The sequence below is a fragment of the Rattus norvegicus genome, chromosome 6, assembly GCF_021556685.1.
Source record: "Rattus norvegicus strain SHRSP/BbbUtx chromosome 6, alternate assembly SHRSP_T2T, whole genome shotgun sequence".
Taxonomy (NCBI): domain Eukaryota; kingdom Metazoa; phylum Chordata; class Mammalia; order Rodentia; family Muridae; genus Rattus; species Rattus norvegicus.
In genome coordinates this window covers 91,160,660-91,181,235 of record NC_141539.1, presented here as the reverse complement: position 1 = coordinate 91,181,235, position 20,576 = coordinate 91,160,660, and the positions used below count along the sequence as shown (strand labels likewise).

The 20,576-nt window shown below is 36.9% G+C and overlaps 2 protein-coding genes and 1 pseudogene across 5 annotated transcripts in view; 2 read left to right on the top strand and 1 right to left on the bottom strand.

Moving 5' to 3' along the window:
• Mdga2 (MAM domain containing glycosylphosphatidylinositol anchor 2) overlaps positions 1 to 20,576 on the top strand; it is an 862,524-nt gene that overhangs the window by 729,916 nt on the left and 112,032 nt on the right. For all 3 annotated transcript variants that reach the window (XR_015621898.1, NM_199269.2, NM_001444001.1), the window contains 1 exon segment: positions 2,152 to 2,421. Coding sequence is in view for 2 of the 3 variants with exons in the window: in NM_199269.2 (NP_954890.1) it covers positions 2,152 to 2,421 (270 nt within the window). In the remaining variant the exon portion in view is untranslated.
• On the bottom strand, positions 1,663 to 18,957 carry LOC134479395 (uncharacterized). Of its 2 annotated transcripts, none has more exons than XM_087554951.1 (6): positions 18,916 to 18,957; positions 7,268 to 7,340; positions 6,986 to 7,021; positions 3,959 to 4,013; positions 2,495 to 2,624; positions 1,663 to 1,904 (listed from the first exon to the last, which is right to left on the bottom strand). In XM_087554951.1, the coding sequence occupies exons 2-6, from the start codon at positions 7,308 to 7,310 to the stop codon at positions 1,836 to 1,838; spliced, it is 333 nt and encodes a 110-aa protein (XP_087411077.1). In that variant the 5' UTR covers positions 7,311 to 7,340; positions 18,916 to 18,957; the 3' UTR covers positions 1,663 to 1,835. The 2 variants fall into 2 exon arrangements, with proteins under 2 accessions (XP_087411077.1, XP_087411076.1); XM_087554950.1 differs by having other exon boundaries at positions 18,830 to 18,935.
• Positions 12,129 to 12,267, top strand: LOC120093460 (small nucleolar RNA SNORA17; annotated as a pseudogene).

The following is a 20,576-nucleotide window of genomic DNA, read 5'->3' as shown; positions in this document are numbered from 1 at the left end:
AGTCTTTTAGATGATGTTAATACTAGACAAAGTTAACCCAACTAAAATGAGTAGGTAATCACTCAATTAACCAACCAGTCAGTCCCACTAGACACAAACTGATCTATCAAACTACACTCTCACATGGGACAGTTCATTCTTCCTTCTCTGGGTGACAGCAAAACCCTGTCATACAGAAACATTAACACATAAGAAGGATTGGAAGAGTCTATATGGACTTTCATCTGACCATGAATCATCTAAGTAAAAATAATCAAGAGAGAAAATCAGAAATAATCTGTAGGTTTGAAAAGAGACAAACTAGTTGGGGATCAAGGATAGCAGAAGCACTTTGCTATTAATGTGTCTCACATGTGCAGAGAATGAATATGACAATGATATTCATTCTCATTCGTCTCTTCCCATTTGTAGAATTGACATCACTGTACACCTCATTACATAAGGTATTGATATTCCTGCTGCTCTCATAGACAGGTGTTCACCTTTTATTTTAATTAATGTCATGATTTTTTTCCACAACTTTCATTTTCCCCCTCTGGTCCATGCCCTCTTTTCTACTACAGATTTTTTTCCGCAATGATGATAATATTAGGACTAATATAGCTAATAATTTGATCAGGTATGTCCTTTATTTCTTGTAATTTTCCTAATACTGACTCTGTAAAACCTAACTGTAACACAAGGCCCAAATATTGTTGGACAGACTCTCCTATCTTTCTGCTGTCATTTTCTCCAGAGCCACAGTGCTTTTTTACATACTACCTCTGGTTGTTGATTCAGATTTCTCTGAGCTTTTCCTCCTCATTGACTCCTTTACATGCAACCTCCTCTCATGCCTAGAATACCCTCCTTTCTGACATACCCACCTTACATGTGTTTCCTAAAAACCACAGCACAGGACCCACCTTTCTTAAAGCCTTACCAGTGTTGTAGCATGAAATACATTAAAAGCAAGTAACATTTTTTTTTGTGCATGTAGAAAATTCCTTACTCCTTTTAGGGAAACAATTGCAAGAAAAAGATTGCATAGATAAAACTGAATTTGTGTGAATGACTTAAAAATCTTTGCTGAGAGAGATAAATCAGACCATTCAATAGACTGGTGATGAAAAGAGAGACCAAAAATATGTAAGAAACAGCATAGTGTGTAAAAGATTCCAGACTTAGTAATCAGTTCTGCAAACCTTTAAGCACTGGGAAGTGAGGCCTACCAGGTGCAGCTGCACAGTTTTTATACACACAGTTTGCAAGGGGCCCATAAACATCTAGTAAAGGATGAACTCAGCAATCCTTTCAGCCCTGTATGGTGATACAGCTTCCTTGGTAAAAATGCACAGGTCACATCAATTTCAGAGATGAACTTTTCATTGAAGATTTTTAAAAGGTTTAATAAAGGTTTTTATTTTAGGTCCTTAAAAGTGAAAGACATGTATTTTGTATCCTTTAAGTGGTTTATTGGAAATTTCATCTTCGCAATCAAAAAAAAAAGTTAGATGGCTTTCATAGCAAGTTTTAACTACATGAAAAAATCATAAAGATATAAAATAACTGAGTTATTACAGTATAAATGAAAACCATCTTAAACTGAGCTATAATTTTCGAAGTGTGCTTAAGGTTTATACATGAATACCGTGGAATGTCAGTCCAAGGAAGTCAAATCAATCCCTTTAAAAAACTGATTTACTAATTAGTCTTACCCATTTTAGGAACCAATAACCATCGTATTTACAAACTGAGCTAAACAAATGATAATTATAGTTGACGGATGAAGCAGAACTCTTCCTTCTGTACATTCTTACATGACTGTGAAGTCCTGTCTTGATTCTGTTTGTGGATCATAGCCTCATTAGTGCCTTACCATGTAAATGAATAATCATGGCAATTATGTTTTCTTCTGAGAGCAGCTAGAAGGAAACAAAGAATTTTTTGTGGTTATTTTGTCTGTAAATATTTTTTGTAAAACAATGAGTCTTAATAATTGTCCATACTGAGTAAACTTTATTTTCTGGTTCAGTTTAAGTACATTCTCCACCCACTTCTTATCCTTGTTCCCTGTAACGTGTTATTAAAAAATAAAACCAGCTCACAATTAAAGAGCCAAGGAGATTGCTGTTTTGAAAGCCTCATCTGTTTTAACCTCTCTTTTCCCAGATCCCCCAGCTGTGGAACCAGCATTCTTGGAAATCCGTCAAGGACAAGACAGAAGTGTGACCATGAGCTGTAGGGTTCTAAGAGCCTATCCGATACGTGTGCTGACTTACGAATGGCGTCTGGGCAATAAATTATTACGGACCGGTCAGTTTGACTCTCAGGAGTATACTGAGTACCCACTAAAGAGTCTTTCCAATGAAAACTATGGAGTTTATAACTGCAGCATCATTAATGAAGCTGGAGCAGGGAGATGCAGCTTTCTTGTGACAGGTAGGACACTAAATTGCTTTGCTTTTTTTTTTTTTTTAATCTATGGCATTAAAGCAATGGATCTTAGGCTTACATGGATGTTGGATGTAAACACTTTGTAAATGGACAGATTTGTAAAGCTGCGGTTTGGCTGTTCCAGTTGCAACTTTGACTTGATTATTTTCAGGGCAAGTCTGTCTTTCCGGTGAATACAATGTCTGTACCTATAAAACAACACAGATGTTTGTCTGAATTCAAACAAAGTGCAGAAGTTCTCCTGACATTGTTTGTTCATTTCAGCGATAGCACAGCTGATTGTTGTCAACAGTATTACTGTGATAAGATTTCAGGTGTAGATAGACCTGCGGGATAGATAGGTGGGTTTTTATGAGGCGCAGAAATGGTTTGTTTTCTTACTATTTATTGCCTCTCAATGTACAAGGTTTTCCGTTTGTTCTCAGCTTGCCACATGTTCTCAGATATTTCAAGGCAGTGCCATAAACTATGATATCGTACAAAGTATGATAAATGGGAGAAGAACTGATGAGTTTTGATATCGTGAACAATTGAATGTCCCATTTTTATAATTTTAGGCCCTTGCTGAAATTATAAGAATATTCTCTACACTATGGTAAATATGTCCTTTTGATATTTTGAACCAGAATTTTTGAAATATATTAAAAGGAAACTACCTTTTCAATGTTATTTTCTCTTAGTAAAATTACATTTAACTGTTAGATGATTTGTGATATTGAATGAGGAAGCTGGCCCCTGGGTCAGTCATCTTTGAAATGCTGTTATAAAACATGAAAATATTCTGGACTGACAACTTGTTCATTAATAAGAAATCTAGGTGTTAAGTTCTGGTTATGAGCAATCTCTCTAAGGCTGGATTTTCTTTGAACCATTTTTACTTCCTGAAATATTATATTAGAGAGATAAAATTTGCTTTACTACCAAGGAACATGAAGCTGTGTCCTCTACTGGACTCTCCTTTTGATTTACAAGACTCTTTTATTTTGGCCCATGTCAATGAAATCCTTTTATACTTTGACTCTTAAATTAGACTGTTAAGCCAACATGTCCTACAATGGTGCGCTTCACTTGGGCCACAGGCATGGTCAGTGTAGTGAAATTTATAACAACTGGAGGGTTGTCTGTTATTCAACAGACAATTTATGCAATGCAATAGTTTAACTCTCTACCCATTTTCAAAAATGTATTTTTTATTTATTTGCTTTGTGTGCTTATGTGTATGTCTGTGAGGGTGTGTACCTTCCATGTATAGACAACAGAGGACAGTTTACAGGATTCAGTTCTCTTCTACCACATGAAATTGGGAAGTCAGGGTTGGTTTCAAGTGACCTTACATGCTGAACCATCTGACTGTAGAAGTAATTTGGGGCTTTTCTATGTACTCCCTTGATCCCAAATAAAGGACATGGAGCCCTAATAAATTTATTTTAAACTTCAGTATTATAGCAGGGCAGATACTCATTTATTCTTCCCCAACCATGAGGGCCTAGGCTACTTCCCAACCACGTGCTCCAGTACTTGCCATTTGAGTGTTGCCCTGGATGCTTCTGCTCCACATTGTCCTCCTTGTGTCGCCCCTGCTCAGAACAAAAATCTCACAGTGAATCTCATTTCTCCTGAGTCTTTCTCTTTCTCTCTCTCCGGGTGCAGAAGTCTTGCCTTCTCTCTCCTATCCAGCTAACAGACTGATCAGCTCTTTATTGAACAATAAAAAGATGAAGAACAATGTTTTACAAAATACTGAGTCGGGAACTGTTTCATAATAATGACAATAACAAAACCTGGACTTCATCCATAACTCCCATATAGAAATCACCATCTGAATACGCAGTGCACAAAACCATCCTCCAACTTGACCCACTTAGTCCTTTTCTACATATTGGTTTCAATAACAGTAGGAATCATGCAGAGGCAATTACTTTTTCTCATGTTTGCAAAAATAAAGAATATGACTTTCATCATTAATCAAACAAAACAAAACAAAGTCATGAAATTAACTGCAAGGCTTTTTCAACTTTTTTGGGGGGGGCGGGGGGCTGTAGGCACTTTCCAATTGCCTAATAAGATACTGGTCTTTAACTTTAGTACAGGATAAGGACCATGCTGTTTCTTTAAGATTTTCATTTGTCCCTCCCTATGTGACCCAACTTCTCTTTTAAAAGGAGAAGACAAGCTGAGACCAGAAGAAGCTCTAAGCTCCATCCTTCCACTTCACATCCATGGGGTGTAGCAATTGGATTGTGATAACCACGGAAAGGAATAAATATGTTATGAGTTCCCTCACAGAGAGGAAGGAAATACCCACAGGCATTATTTTCTTTTCATGGTATGTGCTCTTCGATCTTAGGTCAGCATTATTGTTCCAAGATTTCCACATAAAATGAAATATTTAAAAAAAAAGAGGAAAAGATCACAATAAAGTACAATTCAGGAAAATACATGGAGAGGTGGGAATTTCCATAGAGTATGTATCAGTGAAAAAGCTCTCAAAAGAGAATTATATCAGAGTTGGCATTCCTGATGAAAAGGGAAAAATTATGTAATTTTATATTACATAAAAATTTTAAATGTAACATTTAATATGAAGTATAATTTTATTTGCTTAGCCACTATTACCGATGTGATGAAACCTTTACAATGAGGAAAAGACTTAGTAAGTATTTATGAATACATGATAAACATGAGGTACTAACTATGACTTCATTTTTCTGTTCTGGGTTTATAAAACTATAATCATAATTGGCTGGAATATGTCTATTGATAGGTTATATTTGTCAATGAAATATGCCAATCTAAAGTCAAATTAAAAGAACAACTGGTAGGTTTGGGGGCAGGGCTACTGGCCAAGTTCACCAGCTTCAGGGAACAAAGAAAAAGTCACACAGAGATTATGGTTGTGAGGGGTTTTGTGGCTTCTAGGTGAAGGAAAATGCTATATCTGTGAATGGCTCCAGTTAATGTTAATGGTGCAGGCACTTGTAAGAGTGACTGAGAAGTCACATTTTATTAAGAATTTTGCAGAACAGTAAAAAGGCAAGGGAGATTTCCAAGACATGTAAGGATTTAGTAAAGAGACAGTAGAGATCTCAGAGACAGTGAGAGGGGTTCCACCAGGTCACTGTGGCAAACTGGCCAATGGACCATTTATGAGATAATGGTTGAAGGCTGTGGTAATGTTATGGTTTGACAAATTAGAGGACCCCACAGTTTTTGCATGATTTCCTGGCAAAGAGAGAGGGTCATGTTTTTAGTGTTAAACACCAGGGCTGCATTGTTAATCTCTGACTCTGGCTTTGTTAATCTTGACCTTGACTATGAGCAGCCCTTAGGCACTGCCTGCTGATGCTCCTTTTGACCTTGTAGATGTCCTGAACACTGCCAATGACATTAAATCAAGTCATTTTTGTTCTCACAGCTACCCAGAAGAAGAAGCAGTGTTCATGGTCATCTTTCTGCTATAGGGTCCTTTGGGATAGAGTCAGGCTTACCAGAGGCCAACCTTACAATTTAGTCTACTGAAATTAGCTACATTAGAAATAATGTATTAAAATCATGAATATGTAAGAAGTAATAATGCTGACCTTAAATTTCCCAAAGAGGAAATGTCTCATGTAGCTAGTCATCCTGTCCACCATTCACCAGTGCCAGCCTGTCTCTTTCTTCTCAAGAGCACTCTGCTATCCCATAGCCAGCTGCACACATTTTTTTTTGGTTCCTCATCATTAGTGCTGCTGGCTTTGCTGTTTTAACCCTCACACTCTATTTTTACCTTACTATCCTTCCCCACTGCAGTATCTGTGAGCAACCTGAAGGTCTCAGCATGGCCCCATTTCCTGTCCAGTCTACAATGAGTCAAACCCTGACTCAACAATAAGTTATAACAAGTGAGTCTAAGTCCATATTTATAACACTTTACCACAAAAATATGATAATATCAGTAAAGGGGAATGAGGACCGTCCTCAGAAAGTATATTGATTACTGTGATACATTTAACTGGTGTAATAGGGATTATAACAGGAACTGACAAATTAAAATAGCATCATTTAAGCCAGCCAAAGACTCCTAAGTTTTAAAAATAGTACATGATAGAAAATCAAATATATTTGCATTTATTCAGAATTGTACAAGAATACAGCAATAGATGAGAAGAACTCTAAAGAAATAAATGACAAACTCAGGTTTGTTAGTAAGTGCATTAAATGTGAGTGAAATTAGCATGACCCTTAACTCTTAAGAGTGGTAAATTGAATAGTTTGAAAAGAAATGATTTAATACACATATATATAGATAGAGACTGTCATGGACCAGATTCTTACCATACATACAAAGGCACAGGAAAAGTGCAGGGGATACATAATTGGCACAGTGGGCAGACAAGAGACAGCTGACATGGCTGTGTTATTATTTCAAAGGGAAAATCCAAGGTAGTGAATTGAATAAGAAGAGTAAAAAGTCACATTTAATAATCTTGAAAGGATTATAAGTATATGTTCATATAATAATAGAACTTCAAGGGCTGGGGATTTAGCTCAGCGGTAGAGTGCTTACCTAGGAAGCGCAAGGCCCTGGGTTCGGTCCCCAGCTCTGAAAAAAAGAACCAAAAAAAAAAATAGAACTTCAAAATTCATAAACTAAGAAGTCATACAAGGGTAGATTATTGTAATTATACTTGACTTTATTAGTTCCCATATATCAAAATTTGGAATAATATATAGATATAAAATTGTTAATTGTTTTAGAAGATATGAACTATTCCACTAAGCACATTTATTTGACTCATATCACTATAGTGCTCATCAGAGTGGATAATGTGCTAATGAAACAACTTACTTGTAACTGGAAAAAAGACAAAATTAGTCCTTCTAGAAATCATGTTATGCTGGAGGTCCTTGACACTGCAAACCTATAAGAAAAGAAATTGAGACGAGCATATGACTTAGAGAGAAAGAAGTAGAACTACATTTTTCACAAAGCATATTTTTAAAGAAAATCTAAGAAATTTGTTGAAAAATCAATATAAATTTATCATATATTTTAAGATTGGCATAATACAAGATTGCTTAAAATCAGCCTGTCCCTTGGCATTTGTAGGAGATTGATTTTGTATAAATGCATAGTGTTTGCATAAAATCTCTAGATGATCTCCTGCATACTTTAATAACTAGGTACTTATACCTAGTACAATGTCAATGATCGATAATAGTTACTAGTAATGTTCTTTAAGGAATAGTGACCACAAAGGAGTTCTGTACGTGTTTAGGACAAACACATCCTTTTATTAAATATTTCCAGCCCATGACTATTTAAGACCAATGAATATTCTGATCTAACTTCAATGACCATTTTGAATCTTCAGTTTAAAAATATACATCTAATCACATCAAAATGGGAATACATTTAATAAAATGTGTGGAAAATACAAAATGAGAATTCCTTCAAAAAAGTTAAATAAAAAATATTAAACATTATTCTTTAGTCATATTCATGGATGAAAAGAATAGGTATTATTTTGATGTATATTAATTCCAAACTTCTTTTTGGACTGAAACAATTCTAATAAAACTCCTAACATTTTTGTAGGAAATCAAATACTTAGTCTAAGAAAAGGAAATCTGAACAAAGTCATTTTATCACACTTGAATGCCTCTATAAAGCCAAGTTAATCAAAGTGGTGCAATTTTGAATAATAATGTGTTGTGGTAAATACTAAAAAATAAAGGACCTTTTATCCCGTTCTGCTACCGGCACCATTGGGCCCCATGGTACTGTGGGGTACTTTTATCTCAGCAGCTCCATGCTGCCTCCAAATACTCTCAGATGCAGGCAGTCTGTAAGTTGTTCCAGTATGGCAGCTTGTCACTCTGGTCCCTAGACTTAGTTCCAGCACCAGAGGACCATATGGAACTAACCATAGTTTATCTCTGGTTAGTATCTCTCTCCCATGGCGGCTCTCTACTAGCCATGAACTCTCTGGTTCCAGCTACCAAATAAAATCAGGGCTTTAGAAGTCCAGCATGGGCTGGCCTATTGTGGCTCCCTATCACAGACTCTGCCCATACTCTCAACAACCAACTCCTGGTAGTTAAAGTATAAACTCCCAACTACCCGGTGAAATCATGACCCAATAAACTGTAATTTAACAATCAGATTTATGTGTTAAATTCTCAATTTACAATACATCCACACAATAAACTCATAACTAATTGATAAAGATATAAATGCCCCACCTAGATAAGATAAATTGACCTATAGAAATCCATCCTTAAGAAATATTTATAACTATATGTATCTATGTATGCATGGCAATGAATAGTTATGTCTGTCTCCATGTTGTTTCTCCTCCTTTCTCCTTCTCCCTCTCCTTCTCTAAAACTTGGTTCCTTCTACCCTTCCTTCTTTTCCAATGATAGGCCTTGTTTTGTCTTGTGTCTGTTTTCACCTGCATAATGACATCAACCTACACTTCACCCTTTCTGTCTTTAAAAAAAAAGAACTTTTCTCTCAAATATTTGTTGAGTATAACTATTACCATTTTGTAATTTATAAAGCATAAAATACAACCTAACACCCAGTCTAATGTTTTATTAGTTAAACAGAACATTTAGTTATGTATTCCAGCTTGAGAAAGGCTTAAAATCCATGTCATCCTGGCTATCTTGTATACGATCTAGTAACTATTCAATTAAATATGTTCTCTCAAAGTTAAACAGCCTGGTTAGGTTATGAGACTATAACTAGTTTCAACCCCCCCAGAAATCTGAAAACAACCAATATTATCTGAAAATATAGGAAGCCTAAGCTTCCTGACCTGAGACAGGTTGAAGAGACAACTGTCTGCTGGTACAGTCCCCTGTTAGCAACATAAAAGAGCACCAATCTTCACCCTTCTGGCTAGGAATCTGACAGACCTTAGTGAAACAGGAATTAAGGATTAGCTCATTCTGTCTCTGCAGAACTAAGCTGTTCTACCCTGTAAATTGTGTCCTCTCAAGGACAGTACAGATCTGTAGGAGAAATAGGCAATTTCTGCTCAGTGATCACCTAGCCACAATGTACCTCACCTGGAGGTAGAGATGTGCAGCTGTTTTTTGTTTGTTTGTTTTGTGTGTGTGTGTGTGTGTGTGTGTGTGTGTGTGTGTTCACACATGGGGAGATGTTAGGAGCAGTTATGTCTCAACAAGTGAATAAATAACATTAAATGTCACATTTTGTGGCTTTCTGAGTTTTTGAAAACCATCTAACTAGATAAGTAATCTGGACTGTTGTCCATTAATTACCTTATAGATTATAACTATATAAAGATTATAACTTTAGATTAGTAATAAATATAAGGATTTCTACCAAATGAGATTATGGCTGTAGAATCAATTTGAGCTAATTTCTCCATGTTAAATTATGACCATTTCTAAAAGTTTATGTAATTGGGACGATGACTCTTCAATAACTTCTTTAAGCTTCATGTAATGAGATATCCTTGGTGGGAGGGCAGGAAAATGGGGGAGTTGTTTGGCCTAAAGAAGGCCACTCAATGACTGTTGTAGCCTGATGTCTGTCTTGACTGGATCTGGCTGAAAGTCCCTGAGATCAGGAATCTAAGCAGGTCAGTTCAGCATTCTGATAATGAGCTTCACCAAAGCTGTACACTCTGCAATATATAAATCTCAAAACAAAATTTTAGTATCATCAAGATATTCTTTTGTTTGATTCTCTTGAATCTAGTTTTTCAGGAGGTTTATGTCTATTGAATATGATCGGTATAACTCTGAAAGGTGTTCAGAGCCTAACCACCCTTTTTAAAAATACAAAGATGAAACCATTTTCCCCAGATAGCATGTTCTTTAGTCTGTAAACAGAAAAGCTACCTTGCACTCTCTCCCGGAGAAATAACCACAAGACTCAAAATCACACCCATTATGAAAATATTAAAACAATTTAAGAAACTGAAGTAAACTAAACAAACTTGTACGAGCCTGTTAGACCTTTTTAATCTGCCATGTCAGGAAATCAACTCAAAATTCCCGTGGAGCTCACATTAAGAGAATATGAGCCTCCTGCTGTGGTAATTTTAAAATTAACCACAAACCCTTGCTAGCTGGCATTGACCAGCCATATGGCATATCGAGGTAATTCATAAAACAATTTAATCACACTTTTATTAATACCAATACAATAAGATGTAAACAACTTGTCAAACCAAGACTTTAGCCCAATAAACATCTATCTGTTAAGCTCTCTCCCTGGAGCGTCAGACTTTTATTTATTAATAACTTCTATAATATATGTCTGTATTCACTCTGCCTGGTATACAGACTTCTATTTTTAACAACTTTTATAACTGGCAAATATCACCACTCTCTATTTGCAGTCACTGACTAATCATTTCTATCCTAGTTCTGAACCATGAGTGAAAATCCCCACGTGATTCAAATAGACTCAGTACTCACTCCTTCTAACTATAAAAACAAATCAAATTGAATCAAATTTAATTAATACCTGTCATTAAGAAGCATGCAGGTTGGGGTTGGGGATTTAGCTCAGTGATAGAGCGCTTGCCTAGCAAACGCAAGGCCTTGGGTTCGGTCCCCAGCTCCGAAAAAAAGAAAAAGAAAAAGAAAAAAAAAGAAGCATGCAGCTTGTCTAACCAGGATCCTAATTCAAAATTCCTGTGGAGCCCACGTTAGAGAATATGGATATCCTGAAAGACTTAATAAAGCATTTTATCTTTATCTATCTGTTAAGTTCTCAATGGGATTGAATATAGAATACAGAAATAGATTTCTATGATTACATATCTAGAGTAGTTGACAGGTTAAAAACACTAGCACAATCTATGGAGAAAAATGCTAGAAAAAATAGGCAGGGAAGATGGTTGAGTATGTAAATGCTTGCTGAATAAATACTACAATCTAAGTTTGGATCCCTAACACCCATTTTTTAAGTGCTAGCATAGAGGCATTTATTTATAACCCTTGCACTGGAGTATATGTGATCACACCTACACTTACACATGTATACACACACACACATACACACACACACACACACACACACACACACACACACACACACACACGGTATTCCTTGGATATATTGTACTGGAACACCTGGATATCTATATTAAAAACCCCAAAGCAATAATTCACATTACATATAAGAATAAAACTGACTAAAGATCTAATTATAAGGTAAACTACAATATTCTATAAGAGGAAATCAAAACAAATTCAGAAAATGTAAAGTCTTTTAAAAAACAGAGCATTAGATTCAGTTATTAAAATATTAGACTTTAATAAAAGTACAGACTTCTCTTGTTCCAAAGATATTAAGAAATAAAAGGCAAGAAACAAGGTACATAATATCTCAAGGTTATAAAGAATTCTTATAACTCAATAAGAAAATATCTAACTTAAAATTGACAAAAACCTCCAGTAGACATTTTTAAGGTAGTATATAATTGGCCAATGACCATATGAAAAAATTATCACCCTTGTTATGTATCATAGAAAAGAAATTTAAAACACAATGAGGTCATACAACATACACACATCAATCTTAATGAGTTTAAAAAGCTTAATGAGTTTAAAAATCTTAAGTTTAAAAAGCTGGCAATATCAAATGTTGAACATATCAAGGGACTGATTCTATCTCATACTGTTAGTAAAAATTCAAATTCAGATTAAGAAATGTAAAATTTGTCCCTAGAGGTATTGCAGTTGTGGCTGCTGTCACATGTGCACATGTCACCTCAGTAGGTTGCAGGGGGGAGAGACGCTATGTCTATACTCAATGTTCTGACCTGTGAACATCTGAATGGTTAGTACACTAACATTGCCTGATAAAAGCAAACCTGAGACTGTCACTAGTCTGACACTGCATAGGCTCTGATGGGCTCCTAGGATAGGAACTAGACGAACCCTGCCTGGGACTGAGGGCCTGGGATGGAACGAGCTGGAGAGAGAGATAACCCTTGTATACAGCCATGCAGACAGGTCCAAACAAGGAATAAACCCAAGACTGAGATGACCACCAGATGGGTGTCATCTGGGAACTAACCTAAGCTGGCCACTCGACTTCTGCTGCACCGGCCTAGGAGATCGGACCATACCCAAGATGACCTCAGTTCAGTGTCACAATGCATGAGTGGAATATAGCACTCCTGAGACAAGCCCAGCCACTCAAAGACCTTGAACACCACTAACAGGAGCAAGTAAGAGGGGGAGAAATGGGAGAGAAAGAGAAAAAGAAAGATGTGGGCATAATGAAGGAAGGGCAGAACTGGAGGCTCAAGGGTAGTGGGAAACAGCCTGATGTTAGTAGCTGGTGGTGCCACCTGGGACCATTGTAGAGTCCAGGATTATGCTGCCATAGGGGGTCATGTCTGAGTTTGTGGCCTTGTAGCAGCAGGGGTCAGTTACCTAGGCAGATGTCCTTGTGTCACCATGGAGATAGGTTGATATCTGGGGGCTGTGCAGAAGTGGCCTAACCTCTTACCTGGGCATCTTTGGGGAGCTGACCTAATCCCTAGGTAGTTGCAGTACTCGGGAGAGTCAGATCACAGCACACCGTGGGAGTTCTCTGCCAGTGAGCTGTCCCAAAGATACAAGCATAAGAGAGATGACCCTGTCTGCTATTCAGGGACATGGGCGTGGGAGAGATGCCCCCACCTCAACTCATGCCTTGCCACCTTCAGGAAGAGAAGAGTTTGCCCGAGTTTGCCCAGATGTCATCAGCATTAGAAAGCTGCCCCTGTCTATTGTTCCCCTATTATTCAAGGAGAACAATCTCTATACCTCACCTGAGTAGCACAGTACGATTGGCCTGGGATGTGTGGGTTGTGGGTAAGCTGGCCTTGAAGGAGTGACATGGAAGGCTGGCCTTGCACCTTGTCTGCTGTGCTATGGTATGAGAGAGAGAGAGAGAGAGAGAGAGAGAGAGAGAGAGAGAGAGAGAGAGAGAGATTTTCCCCTTCCCTCCCTTTTGACCTAGCACTGTGGACAGGTGGGAGATTTGGCCTCATGGAGTCATAAGAACAGGAGAGCAGACCCAGACCCTCATTCGCTTCAGCACTCAGGAGATTGGGCCCTTCACTTCATCTGGGCAGCAGTAGAGCTGGACCTGAATGTAGAGGTAGCCGGTGCCTCAGGGCATAAGCATAAGACAACTGCCCTGCCTCTTATCCGTCGGGCAGTGGCTCATACGATGGAGAGACCTCCTCCCTTCTCTTATCTATGGCAGATAGGAGAGCTGGCCCTGGGATCATGAGAGTGCAAGACCCTGTTCCTTTTGTACAGCAGCACCTAGGAGAGCAGGCCCTGCACAACCCCTGGGCTGGCCCTCATTATGGAGTTTGCAGGTAAGCCTCACCAAAGGCATGAGAGGAGGAGAGCCAGCTAGGTGACCAGCTCAGAAACCCCTCAGGCCTAGAACCAGGGCTTTGAATGGGCCCTTCCAAACATCTTCCCCATGGAGAATTGCTGGAAGGAATAAAAGGGTTTATCCTACAGATCTAAAAACTACAGGATCTCCATGACACAGGGCAACAATAGGATATGCAAGAGACGTCTCAGTGAGATTCTAGTATTAATAGAGTAGCAGAAACCAGGAGCCTAATACCAGACCAATGAAATATTGCCATAAACATTTGCAAGCAAAGTAGTGTGGACAAATGAGTATACTGTGGGACACACTGATACCCTACAGCTTCCTCAATGAGATTTTTTCCCTCTGGTGGAGGGAAGTTGTGAGGGTGGAAGGTAGGGGAGGGGAGGCAGATATGGGTATGAATAGAATTTGGGTGCATGATATGAAATTCACAAAGAACCAATAATAGCTTTTTTAAAAGAAATACAAAACATCTCCTGCCCTTATCAAGATGGCCTAGCAATAAACCTAGATAAATACAGAGCACTAGTATACATAAATATGTACTAGTATATATAAGTATGGTATACATAAGTCTATATCTGCTTAATATCTTGGCTGTGCTCCCTGAAATAGCGTCAAACTTTGAGAAAACAAATATCCACTGACAGGTGAAAGTAAACAACTTTGAGTAGTTCAGGAAATGCATTTTACTTAGTCGTAGAGACGGAAAGAATGAGTGGTACATGGTGCAATATGAGAGAGGTTCAAGCAGTATGGTTATTGAAAGGAAAGTTTATACTTCATGAGTATAGTGTGTGGAAAATTTAACAGATAACACTAATTTGTTATAATAGAAAAAAGTGTTTCTTGTTTTCCTAATACCGAGGGTGCCTAAGAGTAATTTCAAAAAAGTAGGGTCTATGTCTTGCTTGAAGTACAGATTATGAAGTAATATATATATATATATATTTCTAAATAATATATATAACATTATAATATTATATTATAATATTTAATATATAATATTAATTTATATATAATTAATTTAATATATAATATTAAAATTATATAATATATAAATAATATATATTTCTAAATAATATATATATTTCTAAACTCAGGAAAATCTGCGCTTAAAATGTGTGCAAGTGAGAGAAAAAGAGTGTAGCCCAATGTCAGAGAGCTATGCCAGCTTGCATGAGGCACTCAGTTCGGTCTCTAGCTCTCTGATAATGAAATGCATTGTGTCTCAGCAAGGCCCTAGTGAGAATGTGGGTGATATTCACCAACTAAACCACTGTGAGCATAGAAAATCCTTCATGATCTCTACATTATTCATGTATTCAAATTTCAATTTTACATTATGTTTATATACATTATCAAAAACTGTTTTCCTAATACTCTGTGTTCTTTTCCCATCTAAACCTGTATCAAAATCCTTGTTTTTAGGGACATTAAATGGGCCATTCTTTGCAGCATTTTTCTTCCTCAGGATAACCATTATATTTTTCTCAATTATATGCCTTGTTTCAAAAGACAGAATGACCAAATAAATCAGTATCAAAAGACATAAGAATGTGAATTAGGTAGATATGGATCAAATTAGGTGTGATAACCCTTGTATAGGTGGACAGTGCATGGCTGTTCAGATAACGGGCAAATAGTTATCAGCAAACCTCATGAGGGTTAAGCATTCCAAATTACTCCTCACAGCTTCCTTGCATGTTTTGGAGTATGCATGAGATGCAACCTGTGTAGGATAGACATTCTGAAAGTTCAGTTTTCCTTGTGATAAAAGAATATAAAGAATATAAAAGAACCAAGAAATCTTGGTTCCAAAGAAGTCTCTGTCTTCTTAAGGACCATTTTAACATTAAGTACCTTAATAAAGCACTACCAACTGCCTGGATGATTTCCACCAACTAAACACCAACTAAATTGGCTGGAGCTTAGGAGGGGCTTCACATTATCTACATTAATCATATGTACGGGTTCATGCCCTGAGTTCCTACCCTGACTAACCCGGTTTGTAAGATGAAATCAGGCCTCTTCACTGGAAGTCCTTTATCCTGTTCTGAGAGTCAGGTTCATGGGTAGAGTTATTCTTAGGGGTTGTAGTAAAATCTGCTGTATTGATTCAACTTGTGTTTGGGAGAAAACAAGTGTTCCTAGAATGGTTCTTACCTGGTGTTTAAATCACTTTTGATTGCCATGATAAATACATTGACAAAGAGCAACATTGAGGGGAAAGGTTTTCGTTCATCTTGCAAGTCCCAGGTTATAGTTTATGACCCAGGGATGTCCAAATAGGATCTGAAGTCGGAAACGGAAGCAGAGGACAAAGATGAATGCTGCCACCAGCTTGCTGTCCAGTGCTTATGCTGCTTGGTTTCTAGTACAACCTACGTCCACCTGCCCAGGAGTAGCACTGTCCAGAATGAACTAGGCCTTCCCACATTAATCATTAATCAAGAAAATACCCCAGCAACATGTCCATACGCCTACTTGACATTTTCTCTTTCCAGATAGTTCTATTTTGTGTCAATTTGACAAAAAGCAACCAGCACCAGCACACATAGACAAGGGATGATAATAAAACCAATCACTGAAAGAATCAAAGGACTTTTCAGATAAGTGGCCTCGCAGGTGTCTCCCTAACCTCCAGTTATCTGCTTAATCACCTGGCATCTGTCCATTATCCTGACGAGATGTTTAATGGATGAGAACAATGCAGAAAATGTTTCAAGGGCACGCTAGAAATTAGACAAAGTAGTCAGGAGAGAGTCTTAACTGTAAAACATGATGTGTCTTCTTTTGTAGTGGAGAGGCATGTATGTGTGTGTGCACATGTGTGTGCCTGTGTATGTGAGAGAGAGAGAGAGAGAGACAGAGACAGAGACAGAGAGAGACAGAGACAGGGAGACAGAGACAGAGATTTGGTGGAGCTGTAAATTGAAGAAATTAATAATATATTTTGTATATATTATTTTTGTTTCCAAACACAGGCAATAATCAATGTCGTAGAATCTCACTGAAGAGATTGTTTCTTGCTTCAGAAATCTTCTTACATTATTCTAGTAAACTTTTGTCTTAATTTTAAGATGCCATAAAGGCAGCAATTTATAGAAGCCCAAGGAACTAACTTTGAGCCTGTACCCATTTCAAATCAGAGCAAAACCAGAGCTTCTTAGTAAAGTGAAAGGAACTCTTAATTTGAAGTCCTTTCTTTATCCTGCTCTGAAAGTCACATTCACAGATGTTATAATTATTCTTGGGAGTTGTAGTGAAATCTACTTTATTAATTCGAGTAACGTGCTTTAGAGAAAACAAATGTTCCTAGAAAACAAACAGCATGGCTTCTGCACTCCTCCTTCTACTCAGGAACATTCTTTGTTCCCTGCCTGCTGGTCATCATTGCATTTATATTCAGGAATGGGACACCCATGTGGGCAGCAGCAACCCTTGCCAAGAAGTTAATGCTCACACTGTGAACATTCAGTTCTCTCAGTCTGGGAGTTTCTAGGCCAGTTCATTTATTGGTTACCTCGATAAATACACCCCAAGAATGGTCCTTCAAATGAAAGTAAGGCTTTTAGGTACCTTGACAGTACTCAGTTTTAAGAAAGTACACCGAATACATTTATTGGCAGCTTATTATATATTCATTATTTCTGAGTCAAATGTTTAATAAAAGATGTATAATTTTCACTTGAGAGATTTACTCAATCAATTGTTCTCTTTAAAAACTCCTGAGTTGATAATGTTTTGAGACAATGATACAGTATGGCATAGAAAAGAACTCCCAGGGACACAATAGCAATTTATGTTCCTTACATAAAGGAGGGCGGAGTACGTGGACAGAGCGCCTTTTTCTATTAGTGATAGTAACATCATAGCAGGTGTTTTACAATTTACTATGTGTAAATTTGGGACATGGTGGCGCCATGTACCTTCTCTGTATAGGTGCAAGTCCTCTTGTAGGATGTATGTTATTATAAAAGTGATAAAGTGTAGATTTGTATACACACAAGCACACAATCAGATGTGAGCAACCACACACAGAGGTACTAGAAGCTAAAGTAGAAAACATCTGGACAGTGGTCAAGAACAAACCTTTTTGATTTGATAACCACGTATGTGTTGCTTACGATAGCTCCTTTCTGTTATTTAATACAGTTGTGCTGCTCACTTGAAGATAAGGCAATTCTGATTTCAATGGGTTGGCTGTGCTTTCTCCTCTCTCCGTAGAAGACTAAGAGTGTGTGTGTTTGTGGTATATATGCATGGCAGTCTATAATGGATTGGCCACTGCTTTAGTCTTTATACAATTATATGATGACTCTGGTTCTCTCAATCACTTCACTAGTGCTGATTGTAAAAATACTGAAAATATACACAAGGGGAGACCGATGGCTCCTAAAATAATTTAACAGTTTTTTTCTTAAACAGCTTATCATCAGTGTTAGTGCTAAGCTATCCATGATTTTAATATCTCGTCTTCTTATGTTAATAATACACATTTGGCAAGTTTTAGATTTACTCCTTTTGGTTTGAATTTTAAATGGTTTCCTTGCTTTTATTATAATTATATTATTTCCCATTCTGTTAATTGTTAATAAGGAGGTGCTTTTCAAACTGGGAAGTGGAAATCAGAAAATATACTACAATTTCCCCCTCACTTATGGGTGAATAACTTCAGAATAGCTGAAATGATTCATCCTTTAATCTTATCACACATAGTTCTTAATAGTGCAACCCTGGATTATTATATCTACTTCAAGCACAGGCATTGTGTCAACCACCATAATAAGTAGTGACAAGACAGTCTCCTTAGAAGTGCATAGTCTGGTAGAGAGGATGAGAACCATATTACATCCATGTAGCCATTTAAAAATGCTATTCTCTTCCTGCTCACTCCTCATAAAGTAGAACATTGGCATCAAAAGCAACACTAATTATTTTTTCACAGAAGAGCAGCAGTGCCTGTTTCTAATACTCGATTGTATAATATCACCAGTTATAACATACTGATAATTTCCATTTCATGCTTCTATTATCTTATGTCCATTACTGCTGTAGATCCTTGGCCTTCCTGGCTGTACATAGTACGATACCTTTCATGTGTGTCTGTTTTGTTTGATTTTGAAATCCCAGTCATCGGAACAGGGGAGGGAGTGTTTGTCTGGGAAGAATTCTAGTTCTAGAATGCCTACTGGGTTGAGAGTATGTTCGTCTAATACCATGAAGCCTTGATTTTCTTGTGTCCTTCTTTGGAGTCAGTAGCAAAGGATTTTATATTCACACAAATACTCTTGCTCCTAATTGGTGAGTAATGATCTCTATCTAGAACCCAGTACTGCTGAGGCCCTACATTTCACTGAGCCTCACATATGTGGTGACATCTCTTATCCAATAGTGTCATCTCCTTTGGCCTAAATATGCAGCTCATACCAATATATACACTCACACAAATATGAAAACACTTCCTCTTGTCACAGGCTCTTGTTCACTGTCTTGTTTTTAATTCTGTGCTCCTTGACCTCGGAAGAATATTTTTTTTCTTTGCAAGCTTAAGCATACTTGGGCAAAGTTGTTTGATTATAATGTAGCCCGACATTCTTGGGCACAAATGTGAGAATAGTTAGTGTTTTAGCTAGCTCTGTCATGTCAGCAACTCATCATGGTTTATTCTGGTGGGACACTTCTCTTTCAGTATCTTGGAATCTGAAGTAAAATGGAGTTGATTTCACTTGTGAGGATTTTATCAGTACATCCTAGGATACTGACCTATATATGTAGGTTAATGATTCTTCAACAAATGAAAAATGAACTGATAGCCCTCATACATAATTCAAGCATATTCTATAATTCATTCTCTAAGGTAAATTTACATATTGTTTATCTTCTTACAGCCTCTCTTATGAGAAATATTGATTTTACAGAGCTATATTTACTTTTGACCACTATCACTTCCATTCCTCTTTTGTCTTTACATACATATTCAATATAGCTTTATTAGTCTGTCCATGTAATCTAAAACACTTTAGTGCTTTAAGTGTGAATAATTATTTCAGTATATTTGTAACTTTGTGCTTGAAATGTTTACAAAGCTCAATTTAAAAGTTTTAAAGTTTTTCCCTAAAATATCATGTTCGTATTATTATAAAAATTCCATGCGAAATTCTGAGCACTATAATCCCTTCTACATGAGTATTTTAAAGATGTTTTAAAACCTAAGCTCTATATATTGACATGCATCGTATTTCTAAAAATGGTCTCCAAGTTTGGGTAGTGGATAATGATTTAGGTCAGTTAGCCTAAAAATTTCAAACTGGAACATGCATAAAAATAAAATTAGAACATAAAAAAGTAAGAAAATATTCTTTATATTCTCACTAGAACTAGGGTAAAAATGAATGCTATATAACCAAAACAGCAATGTTGGGAATCCATTCTCTCTTCAGCCAGCAGATGTCATGTTTGAATGTCAGAGCTCAAACTGTATTTCCATCATGACTATATGTGTCTTATGATTGAGAGAGAACAAATATAAAGTATCAGAGAAGACAGTCCATATGTGTTTTTAAAACTAAGGAATATCTATGACCATGATGGCATTTATTTTATTACCAGTAAATACTATTTATGTACCATGAAAATCTCATCTCTTCTTCAATTCTTAGTATAGTTATTCGATTAAAAGGAAAACTTTATCAAACAAGATTTTTGAATCAAAATTAAGATCTTATTTTATCTGATTATTTGTCTATATCAT